Source organism: Aquarana catesbeiana, linkage group LG02 (assembly GCF_042186555.1).
Source record: "Aquarana catesbeiana isolate 2022-GZ linkage group LG02, ASM4218655v1, whole genome shotgun sequence".
NCBI lineage: Eukaryota > Metazoa > Chordata > Amphibia > Anura > Ranidae > Aquarana > Aquarana catesbeiana.
Window position 1 is genome coordinate 143360099 of NC_133325.1, and position 20636 is coordinate 143380734.

At 42.1% G+C, this 20636-nt stretch overlaps 1 protein-coding gene across 1 annotated transcript in view; it reads right to left on the minus strand.

Annotated features, from left to right (window-relative positions):
* Positions 1-20636, minus strand: part of ITGB7 (integrin subunit beta 7) — a 136039-nt gene that overhangs the window by 68641 nt on the left and 46762 nt on the right. The window contains exon 3 of the mRNA XM_073613567.1: positions 16991-17064. Within this exon, the coding sequence (XP_073469668.1) occupies positions 16991-17064 (74 nt within the window). The remainder of the gene's footprint in view (positions 1-16990; positions 17065-20636) is intronic.

The following is a 20636-nucleotide window of genomic DNA, read 5'->3' on the forward strand; positions in this document are numbered from 1 at the left end:
CTTCTCTACATCTGTTCAAAGTGCTGAATTTTTAAAGCTTGTCTGAGAGGTCATAAAAAAGAGGGAAGCGAGCTGAAGTTACAGTCTGCAGAGCTTAGTGAGGAGAGCTCTGAGAGCTGATTGGAGGGAAGGGACACCCCCTCCCCTTCACACAGCACACAGGGACAGAGCTAAGGCTGTCAATCTGCTGGAGATCTCTCCATTGTCACCTTTTTTCCCTTGGTGTCAGGAAAACTTGTCAGAAGTGATTCATGCTGATAGAGGAATGAAGCAGCAGACAGAAATTACACTTACATAGTGCTCTTAATTGAGACAAGTACACACTATAGAGGGATATGCTTTGTTCATATTTTATGTCTGAGGTTTACAACCACTTTAAGGCCCTTTAATTAATGTACTTCTTAGGCTGGATTTACACAGGCTATAAAAGGAGGTGCCTAGACACTTGTTCTGACCCCTGCTAATAGTCACCCATCCTTTATTAACTCCTGATTAGTTAATTGGAAAACACCCACTCCATCCGTAACAGTATAAAACTGAAGCATCTTTATGGGGGAAGGCACATTTGGTGCTGGGGCTCTTTCTAGAAGTGGGGATATTTCTATAAGTGGGAGCACTTCCGACTCTGCACTTCAGCGAATGCACAAAGCAAAGGTACATAGGAAAATACTTTTAAAAACACCACACAGAACGCAGGTGACATTGTTTACCCCTTCAGCTCTCCATCCACTCTGTAAAATGTGCACTTTAGCGCTCCTTCTGACAGTTGTTTCCTCCCTCCTTAAACTCTCTTTCCTTCACCCCTCTTCTCCACCCCACAGCTTATATATTACCCTCACTTCTGTCCTCTCCTTATTACTGCACTCGCCAACACCTGCTCATTCTAAATCCGCACACTAATAAAAATCTCTAGGACACTGGGACATATCCCTTCATATAAATCACACTCCCATTATACCTCCCTCTCCCTACTGCTTCTCCTAACCTCTGGAGATATATTCAGAAACCCTGGGCCTCCATCATTTAACTTTACCTAATGCACCGGCACCCTTTGGCAGCAGCCGCAATCCACACAATTCTCTTGCGCCCTTTGGAATGCCTGCTCTGTCTGTAACAAATTCGCCTCTCTCCATGACCTCTTTATCGCTAACTCATTTTATCTACTCACCGTTACTGAAACCTGGCTTCATGAATCTGACACTGCATCTTCTGCTGCCCTCTCCCATGGTGACCTTCTCTGGACTCACTCCCCCAGACCCAGTGGACGCCAGGGAGGGGGAGTGGGAATCCTTCTATCCCCACATAGCACCTTTCAGGTACTTCACCCACCTCCCTCTCTGTCACTCTCCTCATTTGAGGCACAATGCATTTGTCTTTTCTCTCCAGTTTTTATAAGGGTAGCTGTGATCTACTGACCCCTGGACTGGTATCATCCTTTCTTGATGACTTCTCTGCCTGGCTACCATACTTTCTCACTTCTAAAATCCCCACAATCTCGGGGACTTCAACATCCCTGTTAATACTAACACTCCTGCTACTTCCAAACTTCTCAGTCTAACCTTCTCCTTTGACCTGAAGAAATGGATACATGCTTCTACTAACTCTGCCAGCAATACCCTCAAAAACTCTATGGCTTTGGACTACACTCTTCGCTGGTTCTCTTTCCTATCCAACTGCACCTTCACCGTTACTCACAATTCTACTTCGTTCTCTCCGCTTTCTTTCTCTGTTGGCGTCCCCCAAGGTTCTGTTCTTGGACCTCTCTTATTCTCCATCTACACCTTCTCCTGTCTCCATGCCGACGACACCCAAATTTATCTCTCTACCCCTCAGCTCACTCCTTCAGTCTCCTCATGTATCACTAATTTACTAAGAGACATATCAGATTGGATGTCACACAACTTATCAGCCAATCCCCGCATGCCAAGGTTCTAGGTGTATTCCTGGACTCTGATCTATCCTTTAGGCCCCACATCAAATCACTGTACAAATCTTGCCACCTCAACCTCCGTAAGATCTCCAAAATACGCCCCTTTCTAGCCAATTACACCACAAAGCTCCCAGTTCACTTCCTGGTCATCTCTTGCCTCAACTACTGCAACTCCCTTCTCATTGGAATACCTTTACATTCGCTATCCCCCCTTCAGTCCATCATGAATGCTGCTGCCAGGCTCATCCACCTTACCAATCGCTCCATGTCTGCTACTCCTTTCTGCCAATCCTTCCATTGGCTTCTGCTCACCCAGCAAATTCAATTCAAAATACTAACAACAACTTCCAAAGCCATCCACAACTCAGTCCCCACCTACATCCCTAGCCTGGTCTCAAAATACCAACCTAATCATTCTCTTCATTCCTCCCAAGACCACCTGCTGTCTAGCTCCCTCGTCACCTCCTCCTATTCTCGCCTCTAGGACTTTTCCAGAGCCTCTCCTATCCTATGGAACTCCCTACCCCAATCTGTCCGATTATCTCCAACTCTGTTTGCTTTTAGACAATCCCTGAAAACCCTCCTCTTCAGCAAAGCTTATTCCCACACCTTACAACTGTACTTAAATTTTCTCCATTAGCTCAACCCCAACAGCACCTTTTGTATCATTTGACCCTCCCTTCTAGATTGTAAGCTCTAACGAGCAGGGCCCTCAGATTCCTACCGTATTGAATTGTATGGTAACTGTACTGTCTGCCCTCATGTTGTAAAGTGCTGCGCTATGTAAATCCTGTATAATAATAATAAAAATCACAGCCTCCTGCTTTACAGGGATAGTTCAGTGGACTGTTCAGAGTGGTCCAAGACAGTGTGGCTCAGCTGTCCAAATGTTATTTGCAGTATTTGAGCACATCAGTACATTTACAGCCAAAATGCTCAGCCACCTTGAGGGCTGTTAGAAGACGGTGGCGCGTCACCTGAACATGGTGCTTTGAATGGTCTTCTGCATCTAGCACATCAATTCTTTATCTCTTCTGGTTTGCCTCCTGGCACAGCAGTGACAGACGGCAGAAGGAAATGGTTATTGTGAGAACTTCCCCTGTGAAAACCTCAAAGCTTTTGTAATTGATCATAAAAGACACTGGCAGACGCATGAAACTGTCCCCACTGCCAGACATCGAAATGCCAGGTAGAAAAAACCATCTTGTGGTTTATTTTGACTCTAAAACCGAAACAAAGCTTTTTCCCTAAAAGGGAGTTGTATGTATATTGGAGGATAGGCCTAATTCACTTATACTGTGCAACGCAGTAGACCTATGCAATATGTTAAAAAGACTAAAAAAATACCCACCGAAGGGTCACAAACTGGTCCTACAGATTGAGGTGGGAAAGAGCCATTATCAAACAACTAGACTAGTTTTTTCCCCCATCATAAATACGTGCAGAGATTATTATTGAGCTGTTAAGGCCAAACGCTGCTCATTGTAATGCATTCAAAAATGTTGTGTACCAAAAACTTGCTGGGCATGTTAGAACCTTCAAATTCACTGGTGCATTTGCTAATTCTTATATCAAATTCAGTAATGCAAATGTAATGAACCTTGAAGGTCTGATGATCAAGTGAAGATAGACTGCCTTCTGAGCCATGCATCTGACCCGCGTGGATGTACACACTTGAGGTCCATGCAGGTCTGTGCAGCCACCCACCTGTCATTGATGAACATGCTGCTTGCACACCCCTGCACAGAACACCTGTGTGTCTTGGATGGCTGAAGATGGCTCTTCGTACGCACAAATGGATCAGTATACCCATGTGAATAAGGCCTTAGTATATGCCAGTTACATTTAGAGATCACATAAAAGGGCTTCTGTTTGCATCTGAGCTTCTTTTCTTCTCCATCCAAGTCAAAGTGAATGCAAAGCACAACACAACTTGATGTAACTCAAAAGCAGCTGAATTCGATATAGAAGCAGTTTGATGTACTTCAGAAGCAGCTTGAAGCTACTTCCTGTGCAACTGAAAGTCACATTATAGCAACCCAAATGTAAGTCAAAGCATCTAAGAAGCACCTGAAAGTATACTTTATACTGTTTCCCTCTGTACCAAAGACAAAAGATAGGTTGCACTGCTCACATGCAGGAAAATGTAATTACAAGAGAAGAGCTCAGATGGCTACTAGCATGAAAAAATTCAACCTGTACAATGTGGAACTAATATTGCAATTTGCACCATTAACCTTTTCAAGAGCACTTTTAGAACCTTCAAAGGTAGCTGTACTTCATGGTCAAAATAAATGTATCTTTTCTGAAGTGCTTCTAACTTTCTATTTGTCAAGTTTCTTTTCAAAAATGTCTTGATTTATTTCGATCAGATTCTGTCTCTGTATAGAGTGGCCATTAACAGTCCAATCTTCCTCTCAATTTCATGACCTGGTGCAAGGCTTGGGCACGGACAGGGCAGTTAAAGTGTATGTAAACCCAAAACAAAAATTAAATGCGTTTCCTGTTTTTTCACATGGTAATATTTTGAACATCACACTTCCTATCCTACGGTGGTTAAGTTCACTCACACAAGACTAATGCAGCCACCACACCTTAGGACTGGTAAACATTTTTGGGCTTATGTACTCTTTAAGGGCTACCTTGGGGATACAAACAATTAGCAAACACAGAATTGTTCAATTGTTTTTAAAGGGTAACTCCACTTTTGTGGAAATAAGTAAAAGAAAAAAATATATAACATATACAATTGCGACACAAGTAATATTGTAATTAAATGTTATAAAAAAAAATAGCATTCCTTTTAATCCTGCAGTGCTGCCGTTTTGTGTAAAATTCAATGCAATATGGCAACTTGGAGGCCTTCTGTATACAGCACAGCTGGTGCACAGAATGCCCCCAGAAGTGTATTTTTCTGTTTATGTGATTGGCTTACTGATTTTCCCAAAGGTCTGCACCAAGATACAAGTCCGATTTTGGGCATCCTCTGCAACAAAAAGGTAATTTTCAGTGCGATAATCGCAAAGGTAAATCATGTCTTAAGGGATTCAGACCCTGCCACTTTCCTCATTAGAACCCTGCTAGGTGCAGAAGCTGATCAATAATGAAAAAGTCACTCCTATTCACATGCACATGGACACAGACAATCAAGCAGCATTTCTTTTTAAATATAACAAAAGGTAGGAATCTGCAACAAAGTTTCTTAAACACTCCTTGCAACGTACATAGATCACCCGGGGGGGGGGGATTTTTTTTTCTCAACAAAACTGGAGTTAATCTTTAAGGTCTATCCATTCCTCTTCACAATGAGAAGCTAAATAATTTGCCTACAATTAATTGGTTTAAATTTTTTCCTTTAGGACCTTTAGAAGCCGAGCTTTTACATATTAAGGTAATTTTTCAAATGAAATACTTGGGTATTATGATTTCTTCTAATTTTGCTGACTTTATCACCTTTAACCTAATGCCGCGTACACACGAGCGGACTTTTCGGATTAAAAGGTCTGACGGAACAAATCCGTCGGACAATTCGATCGTGTGTGGGCTTCATCGGACCTTCATCGGACCTTCTCTGTAGAAAATTCCGACGGACCTAGAAATAAAACATGTTTCAAATCTTTCTGACGGATTCAATTCCTATAGAAAAAAAACGGTCGTCTGTATGCTAGTCCGACAGACCAAAAAACAACGCAAGGGTAGTTATTGGCTACTGGCTATTGAACTGCCTTTTCTAGTCCAGTCGTACGTCATCACGTTCGAAACAATTGGACTTTGGTGTGATCGTGTGTAGGCAAGTCCGTTTAGTTGGAAAGACCGTCGGAGTTCAGTCCGTCGACAAGTCCGCTCGTGAATACGCGGCATAAGACCGCTGATTTCAGGTTTTAGGTCACAGTCCATGCCTTGGTGTAAACTTCCCATCTCTACGGTAGGACACATTAAGTTGATCAAGATGATTTGGATGCCTCAATTATTATATTATTTGCATAACTCTCCCTGCTGGATGCCCCTTAATTTTTTAAATTACCTAATGGTATTTTTAGAGATCTTTTTTTGAAAAAGAAATCTCCTAGAATCAGGTTAGAATTTCTTCAGTACCCAAAAGATAAGGGAGGTCTCGCACCACTGAACCCTTTTTTTTCTTACTCCTCCCCAAAGATCTCTTATAAGCTGATCAGATGGCTGTTTAAGAGACTATGTCCTCTTCATGCCCCAGAGTTCTCTGCATACTCTAATGCCCCGTACACACAGTCGGATTTTCCAACGGAAAATGTTCGATGGGAGCCTTTTGTCGGAAATTCCGAAAATGTGTAGGCTCCATCGGACAGTCTCCATCGGAATTTCCGTCGCACAAAATTTGAGAACTGATTCTCAAATTTTCTGACAACAAAATCCGTTAACGCAAATTCCGATCGTGTGTACACAATTCCGATGCACAAATGCCACGCATGCTCAGAATAAATTACGAGACGGAAGCGCTCGGTCTGGTAAAACTACCGTTCGTAATGGAGATAGCACATTCGTCACGCTGCAATTTTTTTAATAGTTTAATGCAGCACATTTTCTTCTTCTTTAGAATGCTAGAATAATGAAGTTGTTTTGCTGCTCATATTCACACAGAGTTCTCACAAAATGATTCCTTTATTATTTCTCGTGATCTCATGAATAATATTAATTTTGTTTTTCGTCAGCTCTCCATAATAATGTTTATAATTTTTGTTTCTTTTTTTTTTTTTTTATCAAGATCTACATTTATTTTTTTTTTCTAGTGCTCTCCATAATATTATTTCTCGTTTTGTGTGTCAAGTTAAAACAACACCATTATTATCCTATATTATTTAACATCAAGGAGGTTGGTTGGTGTTGGTGTCCCTTGTTAATTTGACATTGTATGGAAATGTACCTGCCTACTCACAAACTGTCCTTTTTGAAGTAAAGCACATAGGCAAGTATTTCTGAAAAATGAATAGCCATTTTTTCTGGGTCATAACAAAATAAAGAGGAAGGCAACGCTGGAGAAACTGCTGAGATTGGCGAAGCCTTTGTACCTCAGGGCACACATCAACTATTTGCCAGCCAAAATTGGTGGCCTGAGGAGTCCATTTAATAGTGAGCACAATCTGGTCCAGGACTACAAGAGATCAGGAACAGCAGCAGATGACATATCTGTCCCCAGGCTGTGGTCATACAACAGCCTGCATCTTTTGTCAGACCAGACTGAACCCAGGCCATCACTCTCTGGTCTTCCTTACACGCTTCCTTCCAGGCTGTGGCTCTGATGTTGGAGTTGTGGCAGGAGGTGGAGGAGGAGGAGGAGGACCATCGTTCAACTCACAAACGTGGCTTTGGCTTTTGAGTTCGCCCCTCAACCCCTTATTTAGGGCTTGCAAGATCAATTCCTCACATAAGAGGCATTGGCCCTCCTCCATTTCCAGCATTTTGAAGGCTGTCATGTAGGCATACTCCTCTTGAAGACTGCGGGGGTTTCTGAGGGCCGCAGTAGCCTTCAGAAATATGCCAAGTGCTGCCTCCTCCAGGTTACTCCTCTTCCTGGCACTTTTTTGTGGAAGGCCGAGGAGAGGGACCTGGGATTCGGGCAGGCTACTGGGCCCGGCCACCTCCTGGCTGCCACTTTCCACCGCCTCCTCCTGGCTGAGACTTTCCTGTGTATGAAAAAGGGACATAGTTTTATATTTTGGTTCGTCAATCACACACAATTTTCAGCTCATGACTGTTGCAAATTGAATGTTAATAAATAGAAAAGACTATCATTCTGACCCCAGCATTTTTCAGTCTTGTCCCAATCATTTGTGGCCACTACTGTCTATTGATATGTAAAACACTTTGTGAAATCAGAAATTAGTTATCAAAACTAACATATATTTAACATAATTAATTTGGAAACCAGAAATATTTTTAAGAATGCTATACCTGACTCAAGCTGAGCTCCACCACATGTTGCTGCCTGGAAGGTCCAGGTTGGTCGTCGGAAGCCTCAGCTGGGGGGGAAGAAGCCTTGAAGGAAGACTGGAGAGTGCTGGCCTGGGTTCCCTCTGGTCTGACAGAAAATGCAATCTGTCATAGTACCACAGCCTGGGTACATAAATGTCATCTGCTGCTCCTGATCTCAGGGAATCCCGGACCTTCTTGCACTCCCTATTATAAGTGCTTCTCATGCCACCAATTTTGGACGTTAAATACTTGATGTCTGCCGTGGGGATCACTGGCTTCACAAATTCAAGCAGTTTCTCCAGTGCTGCCTGCCTCTTTGTTGGATTATTATAAAACGCGTGGTTCACCTGCCACAGACAGGGCAGCTCCCTGAACATATCAATGAATATTCCTAGAAATTCCCTATCATTGAAGGGATCCATTTTCTCTGGAAGACACAACACAAGACAAACCCTAATGTCAGGCGAAACTCTCCTAATCTTGACCCAATATAGGCCTCAATCTATAAGCAGTATAGGCCACTGATGCACCAAGGTAAAATTGTACCTTCGTTATAACGATCGTCGCTTCCGTTACTCCGTCCTCCTCTCACAGATTGTACGTACGACGCACGCGTGTTACGCTTTATATACACTGCGCATGCATGAAACTCCGCCCACCCCTGACGTTCTTTCTAGTATATTCTCTGCCCCTTGTCTTTCAGCGCAGTGGGAGAGCACATGGCGGAGAGACAACAGCTGCATGCAGAGGAGAGCAGCAAAGACAAAAGGCCGGAGCCCCGAACCTCCCGATCCCGGAGGAGATTGAAGGCCTCAATTATGGCCTTTATAGAGATGGTGGAGACGGTGGGCATCTTCAAGAGGGCCGACTATGATGGGAAGTATGAACCGTACCCAAACCCAAATGTGAGAAAGGCCAAGATCATGCCTAAAGTTGTGAAGAGTCTGCACAGGAATTTGGGGGTACGACAATCCAAGGATCAATTGAGGAAACGATGGTCAGACCTCAAATTGAGGGAGCACGATCAGTTCAGAAGGATCAGGAAACTGCTTCTAAAAAGTAAGTATTTGTCCTGTGTTCCTATTATTATTATTACTTGCATGCTGCTCCATGTGCTTTTCTTTACTGTTGTACAGTTTAAAATGGCAACTTGTTCATGGGCACAGTAATCGGTCATAGGAAACATCGTTTGTTCGCCCACTTATAAGATGTTTTTGGCAAATACAGGTTAACTACATTTGTTCAGGCCTATTTGTATAAAAATAAGTTTGTTGTCTAGATGGGTTTGTAACTAGAATGAAATGCAAACTTGATTCAGTGTAAGGAGAGGACACTCAGCAGCTGTTTACACATCTGGACGCAGGAGCACTAGTGTGGGATACCAGAACCAAACTTTTTAGGGCGTCCAACACAGGTGCTCCAGTGGATACTAGGAGTCTCTACATGTGTGATACTTTAACAAAAAAGTTAAGTATTACAGCTTTAGAAAGGAAATAAAATGTTCTTCAGCTTGGAACTCTGCCAAAACAGACAATTGTACGACACTTCCAAGCTATATTTCATATTCCTATTTCTGCCCTCCAATATCTGTGTGCTAAGTATACCTATTTTTTATTCACATAGGGGAGAAAAGACTCAGGACATCTGAGAACACCAGGGACCCCCCACCTCCTAAAGAAGTCCTAAACACCTTCTTGTTGAAGTCCGGCCTCAAGCCCAACTGAGGCAACATAGTTCATTGAAATTTCTCCTTAAAGAGTTGTGTAGAATGCAGCATGCAAGGATTATATGGTTAGGTTTATATTCCGCCATGTTGATTGGCATAAGGAATAGGCAGAACCGGCTGGCCATTATCCCAAAAACATTCTCCACCAGTCTTCTGGCTCTGGCCAGATGGTAGTTATAAACCCTCTGGTCCGGGGTGAGTGTCCTCATGGCTTCAAAATGGTCGGCTGGTCAGAACGAACTAACAGAAAGCACTGAAATACAAAGGCCGGAGCTGAAAATCAGAAACGAGCGAACAAGAACGCACTGAAAATCAAATACGTAATATAAATACGAACCCACAAACACAAACTGAAGAGCAGTAACGATCAGAAAAGCAGGAGGCTGAAAAGCGCGAATCGTCTGTCACCAAACTTCTACTAACGAGATTAGCGGAAGGAGCCCAAAGGGTGGCGCACTTGGTATTGAACTTCCTCTTTCTAGTGCCGTTGTACGTGTTGTACGTCACCGCGTTCTTGACGTTCGCAAATTCCAAGCAACTTTGTGTGACCGTGTGTATGCAAGACAAGTTTGAGCCAATTATTGCGGGGCCCAAAAAAATCTGTAGCGCTTTTTTTTTTTATTCTACAGGTCATGTACTTTTAGAAAATGTCTAGTTTGAGAGGTCTTTTCAAATTCTGAAAGCTCTAAGTGAAAAATGAAAACCTCCAGATTTTTAGAGAAATTTTTGGGTACAATTGATTATCACCATTTTGCAAAAAGGCGCAATTTAAAATGTACAAATATTTGTTATTTATTAACTCCATACAGGTTAAGTTTTTATATTTAGTAGGGATTTAGCAGGAATTTTGTAAAATTAGCTGTATTTTTATCTGCTAATAATGGTTTTAGTGTATTTTTTGCAAATATATTGCTTTGATAAACATTTGCGCAAATATAAAATATATGGTTTTGGGGGTCTTTCACAAATTCTGAAAGCTGTAAGGGAAAAATAAAAACCTGCCAATTATTTATTTATTATTTTTTTTTTTGAGAAATCTGGCTATTTACACTTTTGCGTCTGTTCAATTTTCACCATTTCGCAAAAAGGCGCAATCTAAATGTTACAAATATTTGTTATTTATTAACTTAAAACAGGTTAAACTTTTATATTTAGTAGGAATTTTGTCAGATTTGCTGTTTTTTTATCTGCTAATAATGGTTTTAGTGTATTTTTTGCAAATATATTGCTTTGATAAACATTTGCGCACATACCGCGGGGTCTAAAAAATCAGTAGAACCTTCTTTTTATTATAATGATCATGGGCTTTCAGAAAATATATAGTTTGGGGGGTCTTTCACAAATTCTGAAAGCTATAAGTGAAGAATAACAAAGCAAAGGAAAACGTGCAAAAATGGTCTGGCCACCTGAGTGTGCAAAATGGAGCACAGGGCCAGGCAGCGAAATGGTTAATACTGTTTAAACTTATATACATATAAAACATGCATGGATTGCTTCTGTCCATTGGCATGAACGCTGGTCTCAGTGAGATTGAGGATAGGAAGATATTTCCCTGTCTCTTTTCTCAGGAACACACTTGTCTGCCTATGGTCTCTTCAAGGCTACACAAAGATATAGATTATCCATGATTCACCTGAATCATTGATAATCCTTTGTTTAAAAATTTGATCCATAAGGAAAAAAAAAACATGTTTTAACAACAAATGTATGTGGGTTCTAGCTAGCTCAACAGATCAATCTATCTAGTGATGGTTACCTACAAAATATTATTGTATAAACAATCTTTCTTAGAAGAACAATTTGGCTGGTTTCAGGTCTGTCTTACGTCAGTGAGTAACTCAACTCTCAGGAGACGTTTCCCCACAAACCATGGTAGACAAATGAGTCATCCTTGAGATTGCTACACTAACTAGCTGTGAGTGAGAAAGGGGAAATAATTATTCCTCTTCATTTACAATGTACTAACTTATATTGGGCGGCACAGTGGTGCAGTGGGTAGCACTTTCGCCTAGCAGTAAGAAGGGTCGCTGGTTCGAATCCCAACCACGACACTACCTGCCTGGAGTTTGCATGTTCTCCCTGTGCCTGCGTGGGTTTCCTCCGGGTACTCCGGTTTCCTCCCACACTCCAAAGACATGCTGGTAGATTAATTGGATCCTGTCTAAATTGTCCCTAGTATGTATGAATGTGAGTTAGGGACCTTAGATTGTAAGCTCCTTGAGGGTAGGGACTGATGTGAATGTACAATGTATATGTAAAGCGCTGCGTAAATTGACAGCGCTATATAAGTACCTGAAATAAATAAATAAATAAATAAATATTGGACTCAGCAAATACAGTAATTAAATGATTGATAAATCAGCAAGTATTATTATAGACATCACCACTGGACAATGACCTTGTCTTCCAGAGAGAAGACACAAGAACTCACACACAACAGCCCACAAGAAATGGGTGTCTGTAGTCTCTGGAGCACACAGTAACTTTAATCGGGGGGGGTTGCATCTAAACTAGTACATAGTAATGAATGTAGGATCCCAGATAGCAAGGATAACTTGCCACAAATTTGCTGAATACTTAATTTTTGGTCCATTTTGGTCCATTGTGGTGTGTTAGGGAGCTCTTTAGCGCAATGTTAATTGGCCCTAACTGACAGCAAGCAGAAGGATTGATAGAGAAACTCTCTAAGGCCGTCCATAGATTATGTGATTGCTTGATCCTGTTGATTGCACTGATGGGGGAATCCCTTCCGCTGAGCTATTGTGTACTCCTGGAGAGGCGGGGGATGGGGGTGGGTGTTTGTCACAGGTTGCTGTTCCTGCCAGGAGAGAACAATGATTGCCGCTAGCAGCTGTAGCCACTGGCAATAAAAGCATACTAATAATTCAATATGCAGGTTGTACCCAAGTTGAACGATGGATTGACTTGGATACAATCAGCCTGCCCATTCTGTAGATCCAATCTTGGCTGGTCCCAGCTGAACTAGCTGTGATTCGTTTCATCTTTGACCGACTTTAGGGAGCAAGTGGAAAGCTGGATAAGTCAAGCAGAAGATGTCAGTTTGGATTGGAGTGGTGTTAGTCTGTCTTATATACCACACCAACATTTCAATCTTATCATGCAGGGTGACAGGGGGTGTTTAGTGAGTGAATGGTGTAACGTTTAAATGAGAGATCAAAATCAAATAATATCCCTAACAACTGAGCTGGGGTTATTGAGAGGGAGATGATGGAAGTTTTATTTTTCCCATATTAAATGGAACCTTTCAATACCTTTACAAGTCTGCAGAACACACTGCTGACATCAGTGTTAATTTAGTCGACTAAAATGACTAAAATATTTTAGTTGACTAAAGGAATACTATTTTAGTCAACAAAAATACAACTAAAACGATTGAGATGACTAAAATATAACTAAAACTAAAATCGCATTTTAGTCAAAAGACTAAAATGGGACTAAAACTAAAATGCCATTTTAGTCAAAAGACTAATGCCCCGTACACACGGTCGGACATTGATCGGACATTCCGACAACAAAATCCTAGGATTTTTTCCGACGGATGTTGGCTCAAACTTGTCTTGCATACACACGGTCACACAAAGTTGTCGGAAAATCCGATCATTTTGAACGCGGTGACGTAAAACAGGTACGTCGGGACTATAAACGGGGCAGTAGCCAATAGCTTTCATCTCTTTATTTATTCTGAGCATGCGTGGCACTTTGTGCGTCGGATTTGTGTACACACGATCGGAAATTCCGACAACGGATTTTGTTGTCGGAAAATTTTATAGCCTGCTCTCAAACTTTGTGTGTCGGAAAATCCGATGGAAAATGTGTGATGGAGCCCACACACGGTCGGAATTTCCGACAACAAGGTCCTATCACACATTTTCCGTCGGAAAATCCGACCATGTGTACGGGGCATAAGACTAAAACTAAATTGAAATTTAACTTCAAAATTACCACTGTTCTGTAGTGCATGTTCATACCTCAATACTAGGGTTGGGCCGAACACCCCCCTGTCCGGTTCGCAGCAGAACATGCGAACAGGCAAAAAATTTGTTTGAACTCTGTTAAAGCCTATGGGACACAAACGCGAAAAATCAAAAGTGCTACTTTTAAGGGTTAATATGCAAGTTATTTTCATAAAAAATGTTTGGGGACCTGGGTCCTGCCCCAGGGGACATGTATCAATGCATAAAAAGTTTTAAAAACGGGCGTTTTTTTGGGAGCAGTGATCTTAATAATGCTTAAAGTGAAATATTCCTTTAAATTTCATACCTGGGGGGTGTCTATAGTATGCTTGTAAAGTGGTGCATGTTTCCTGTGTTTACAACTGTCCGAGAGCAAAATGACATTTCTAAAGGGGGGAAAAAAAAGTCATACGCAAGTCATACCGATTACATAACGGGTGACCCCGCCCCCCTCTGATACCACGGGGAAAACCATAGGGAAGTCACCGGGTGGCCCCACTCTCAGTTATATAAGAACTGTCAGAAGAACAGAAGTGTCACACAGCGAAAACCTCCCATGGATGTGGATCGTCCGAAGAACAGAGCGGGGAAGAAGAAGCCGGAGGAAGATGCGGACGAGAAGAATGAAGGAAGAAGCAGAGGATCGGAGGAAGAAGCGGGAGAAGAACAAGATGGAGGAAGAAAACAGAATGAAGACCAGAAGAAGATGGAAGAAGCAGGGAAAGAAGAAGACATTAATAAAGGAATTGTCAAAAACCGTCTCGTCTTTTTTAACATTCGTGACACTTTTTTTTTTTGTGAAATGGTAAGGGTACATTTGAAACCCATTACCATTTCACACAGGGGGGGCCGGTATCTGCTTCCAGATTCCGATAAGCCCCTCGCCCGCATACCCCCACAACCACCGGGCAAGGGTGTGGGGATGAGGCCCTTGTCCCCATTAACATGGGGATATCCTCTCCATGTTGAGGGCATGTGGCCTGGTACGGTTCAGGAGGGGGGGCGCTCTCTCGTCCCCTCCTCTTTTTCTGCGGCCTGCCAGGTTGCGTGCTTGGTTAAGGGTCTGGTATTGATTTTTAGGGGGACCCCCACGCCATTTTTTTTTTTAATTTTGGCGCGGGGTTCCCCTTAATATCCATGCCAGACCCAAGGGGCCTGGTAATGCACTTTGGGGGAACCCCAGGCCGTTTTTTTCAATGACTTTTATGAGTATTGCAGAGATCCGACAATTCATTATAGCTGCCCGCGCTACCGCTAGTACTTTTAAATGACTTTCGTTTCCTTTAGAAATGTCATTTTGCTCTCGGACTGTTGTAAACACAGGAAACATGCGCCACTTTACAGGCATACTATAGCCGGTTCCCGACCAGCTCCTGTAGATATACGTAGGCAGAATGGCACAGCTGCACAAAGTAACTTACCCATACATTACTTTGAATTTGCCGCCGTGTGCGCGCGTGGCTGCCGCGATCTCCGTGAGTCGGGTCGCGGGTCCCGCGGACTCAATCGCCGCGGGCATACTCGCGATCGCCTCACGGAGAGGACAAACGGGGAGATGTCGTTGTAAACAGCATCTCCCCGTTCTGCCTAGTGACAGTGTCACTCGATCTCTGCTGCCTGTCATCGGAGCAGAGATCAGTGACGTCACATACACTGCCCATCCCCCTGACAGTTAGAATCACTCCCCTAGGACATACTTAACCCCTCCCCGCCCCCTAGTGGTTAACCCCTTCACTGCCAGTGTCATTTACACAGGAATCAGTGCATTTTTATAGCACTGATTGCTGTATAAATGACAATGGTCCCAAAAATGTGTCAAAAATGTCCGATGTGTCCGCCATAATGTCGCAGTCACAATAAAAATCGCTGATCGCTGCCAAAACAAGTAAAAAAAAAATTATTAATAAAAATGCCCTAAAACTATCCCCTATTTTGTAAACGCTATAACTTTTGCGCAAACCAATCAATAAATGCTTATTGCGATTTTTTTTTGCCAAAAATATGTAGAAGAATACGTATCGGCCTAAACTGAGGAAAAAAAATGTTTTTAATATATTTTTTGGGGATATTTATTATAGCAAAAAGTAAAAAATAATGCGTTTTTTTCAAAATTGTCGTTCTTATTTTGTTTATAGCGCAAAAAAAAAATCGCAGAGGTGATCAAATACCACCAAAAGAAAGCTCTATTTGTGGGAGAAAAAGGACGTCAATTTTGTTTCGGAGCCACGTCGCACGACCGCGCAATTGTCAGTTAAAGCGACGCAGTGCCAAATCGCAAAAAGTGCTCTGGTCAGGAAGGGGGTAAATCCTTCTGGGGCTGAAGTGGTTAAACACTCCCCAGGTACGAAATTTAAAGAAATATTTCACTTTTATTGTTTCACTTTATTTATTAAAATCACTGCTCCCGAAAAAACTGCAGTTTTTGAAACTTTTTTTTGCATTGATATATGTCCCCTGGGGCAGGACCCAGGTCCCCAAACATTTTTTATGACAATAGCTTGCATATTAACCTTTAAAATTAGCACTTTAGATTTCTCCCATAGACTTTTAAAGGGTGTTCCGTGGCTTGCGACTTTTTCTGCGAACACCCCAAATTGTTCACTATTCAGCGAACAGCAAATGTTCGAGTCAAACTCATGTTCGACCTGAACAGACAGCCCATCCCTACTCCATAGAATAAATAATAACATATTTGATTTTTCACTCCAGCAGTATAAAATGAGTTTGGACATTGTAGAGAAATGTTAACTAATGAGTTACAATTTAATTACACCCATTAGATTTTAGACGACTAAAATGAGTTTTAGTCGACTAAAATGTACTGGAGATTCAGTTGACTAAATACGACTAAAACTAAAACAATTGCAGAAGACTAAAATGGGACTAAAATGCAATTTTAGTCTTAAGACTAAGACTAAAACTAAATTGAAATTTGCTGCCAAAATGAACACTGGCTGACATGCCACAATATACAACAGTATCATTTTTTTTTTTTTTTAGGTTCTCCTATTTCTCATAAACTCCACTGACTTTGCCTAGGCTGAGATGACAACATAAGCCTGCTTCAATGGAAGCATCTTCTCTTCTTTCCCCTAGTGATCACTTAAAGTGATCCTAAAGGCTGGTGTTTTTTTACCCTAATGCATTGTCTGCATTAAGGTAAAAAACCTTCTGAATGTACCATTTTTCTGGAAAGGGAAGACTGCACAGAAGTGATATTGAGTGGCAACATATATTTAAGTATTATCTGCATATAAGCGATATTGGAATCCAATCAATAAAGAATATACAGTATTGGAATGTTCATTAGACAATATAATACTTGCTGATGACAGCCTAAACATCTGACAGATTCATAAAAGGGTGTGTATTTCGTCACTGATTGATTAATGTGGGTTTGAAGATATTCACCTTTGCAGAGCACCACAGACACCTGGGATGAGATCTGATACATTCCGAGCAGGATAATGTGTGTACACAGCCATCTGCAATATGACAAAAAGGCACATACACATCAGTTATTTGACACACGATGCACCTGATTTAAAGTAGTTCTAAAGGCTAAACACTTACCTGAGCCCAATATCAGGCCAGTGCTGTGCATGAGAGCAGCACCCCTGCTCTCCCTCTCTCTCCTCACTGGACTCTGTGGTGTCATTGGCTCCCACTGCTGTCAATCAAATCCAGCCAAGGGAGCAGAGGGTGGGGCCAAGCCGCACTATGTGTGTCAATAGATGCACACAGTGCGGCTCGGGTTCAGGCCCGCACAAGTACCCCCCTAGCGGCTTGCTAGGGGGGTACTCAATGAGGGGAGGAGCCAGGAGAACCAGCGGGGCACCCAAGAAGAGGAGGATTGTGCCTGCTCTGTGCAAAACCATTGCACAGAGCAGGTAAGTATAACATATTAATTATTTTAGACAAATAAAAAACTGAACCTTTAATATACCTTTAAACATCAGCTTCCTGTGCTAGATACTGAATGGCAATTTTCAGATCTAAAAGTGCTTTAGGCTGCAATATCCAAATCGGCAGCTGCAGCAAAAGTATAACCATAAAGTGTGGGTCCACTTGCCATATTTCCTCTCCCTCCAATGCTACACTGCTCGCTGTAATTATAATTGATGATACTGAAATTTTCTGAGCCAATGCTGTACAGCAGCTTTGTTTCTTCACATACCCTACTGGTTTTCTAAGTAAAACTCAAACTACATTTTTTGTTGGTGGGATTGCTTAAACACCTGCTAGACTCTTTTTGCTGTCTTTGTCATCATTGGGGAAGTTTCTCTTCACTTCCTTTCCCACAGACATAACTGGCAGTGGGTAGCAATTTCTCCAAAGTCATGGTCAAACCTGCCATGAGAGTTGTCACCGGGACATGCATTCCCGCTAAGAAATTCTCTACTCCTGCTCTAGTGAACTGTAAAATGTTAATTTACTTTTACTTTCTCACCCAGTGGTAATCACCATGACAGTTAGCGAGGGTAAATCTCACCAGTAGAGACACAGACGGCAATAAAAATTTGCCAACCAAGCTGCTTACAGAAAGTATGCAGATAATCATGCTGGAAGAATATACACCCCCAAAACACATTAGCATTGCTTTTGATTGTCTCCCTGACCCCATAGGAATAAAGTCATATCTGGACCTTTTAGCAGTGGCGTGGCGCTTCAATTTACTATTTTTTTTTATTATGCTACAAAAACCTTTATTATGCTGCAGCAAACTGAGATCCTCTGAAGCGTAGAAGCCAACTGCCCGGGAACCAGATCACCATCACCAACATCAACATCATTACATTAAGCTAGGATAGCAATATTAATAGGATAACTTCACGGGTCCAGCACTATCTCTGCACTTAACATATTCTTACCCTTTCTCCCTTTGTCCAAAACTGAAAAAAAAAGTTTTGCCTGGTGATGCACTCAAAGAAATAGAGACTCTGTTGCTCCCTCCCCCCGCCACCTCCAGCAAAAAAAAAAATCCAAATAATGGAAGATGTTGAATACTTGCCTCTCCAGCAAATGAGAAATTGGAGCTCTGCTGTCTTCTAGCAATAAAGCCTCAATAGTTCCGGCTGCAGGCCCCCATGTTACTACTGAGTCTTATTATGCATAGAGGGGTGAACCACATTGTGTAGCAAGGGATGCAGGCATCAACACTTCCAGAGGACTTTGACAGTACAGGTTTCCTCCAATATTCACCAACTAATATAGTCTGACCTTGAGATTCTTTACAATACAGATCACAGGTTTGGAGTAATAATAGCAAGTCCAGTAAAATATTCCCACTGGACATATTCCTGGAAATGGCTTTGCAATATGTGGGTGCTGTAGCAACCACCAGCTGGAAACCGGTATCAACACAAGGTTAAAGCATGTATCGCCAGAACACCATGGATCTTTGAAATAGCATCAAAGTTTTTTAAAGCAATCATATCATAGCACAAGATTGCAATTTTTTGCTGTGATGTGATCGCTTTAATAAGCTTTTGGACTCTATTTCAAAGATTCATGGTGTGCTGGCGATACAGGCATAATAGCAAGACTCTGATATCAGGAAACTTTTGTATAAGACACTTGATCCTGTTTTACTAAAAGAAAATGTAAAATAGCAGGGGAATATTGCTATGAAGATAACTGGCATGCTTATGTTGTGGAGTCATATAAGCGCATGGATTTAAATTGTTAAGATTGTATATAAACAAAATTGAATGTGACAAGCACAACCAATGCTCACTGAGTTATGAAAGGCACATGTGCCGAAAGAACAGTTCCGAAATACCAGTGTTCTCCGAGCAAGTAAGGCAGCGTAGGAATGAGTATTTGTAATTATACCAAGCATGTACATGTGAACCATCTGTACGTTGTTGTGCACTATGTTGAAATAAATGGTGCATGGTGCGCAGGCAACCAATTCAAAATGAATAGACTACTGCAGTGTTTCTTAACCGGGGTGCCACAAGCACATGACCCAATTTACCCTGGATCAATGTCATGAGTTGCTATATTGCAGGCAGCCCAGCCACCAGCACCAAAACGATCCATGATGCTCAAGGGCAGTATGCATGGTGTAATTTGTTGCTATGGTGTTGGTGGTCTGTAGGCAGGTGGTGCAAGAGTTGACTGATTTTGCTGCAGTGCACTTCATCCTGTCTGGATGACTTCCTGTCTAGTCGTATAAACAAGAGGAAGCAGGGTAAGGGAAAGTTTTTTTTCTTTTTTTTTTTTTTTGGCTTGAGTACTACACACGCCTAGTTAGCGGAGTACTGGATAATCTACCCCTAAGTGGGACCCTTGAATGGGTGAAGGATTTGGAGTATTTCCTATATGGACTGTAGGGGGCATCGAAGTTTATGCTGGAGGAGTGAACCAGAACAACTAGATGGAAGGCTTATCAAGCATGTTGTACAACCATTATTTGGAATGAAGAGCTGTTCTGAAATTCTAGTAAAGTGTTCATGGTTTGTGTTCAATAGATAAAGATGTGTGAGTACTGTATGTGAAGGAGGAGCAGCCAACTCAGGTTGGGCGTAGTGGTGGCCAGAAAATGGAGAGTCTCCTGCACCCACCTGGGCGGTTTGATGGCATGACCACGCATTTGCTCTAGAGGAGCCCATTACTCACTCCATGGGGTCCATCCAGCACATGGAGCTAACCCAGGTTCAGTCAACGGCCATGAGTAACAACCAGAGCCCTTGCAGATTCGTGCATCTAACACCATCCGCACTCATGGTGTGCCAGTAACATGGAGCTGAAATGTAAAGCTCACTTATCACGCTCCTAGTCTGTCTAGACAAAAGCATGTGTTTGCGGCAGGGATACCAGATACTTCAGGCCTGAGGGTTTCCTGTGGTTTCAGGATAGCTCCTCTCTCTGCCTATCCACCACCACTAGCTAGACCAGTTTTGTAACACTGTTGGATACACTGGGATTCTTCACCAAGTGGGAGTTTCTAAGCAATGCAGTCTAGCTTAGCCTAACAGGGTGCTTCCTGGTACTCAGCAGCAAGGTTACTTGAATCTATTTTAGACACTTGAAGTAGCCAGAGGCTCCGCCC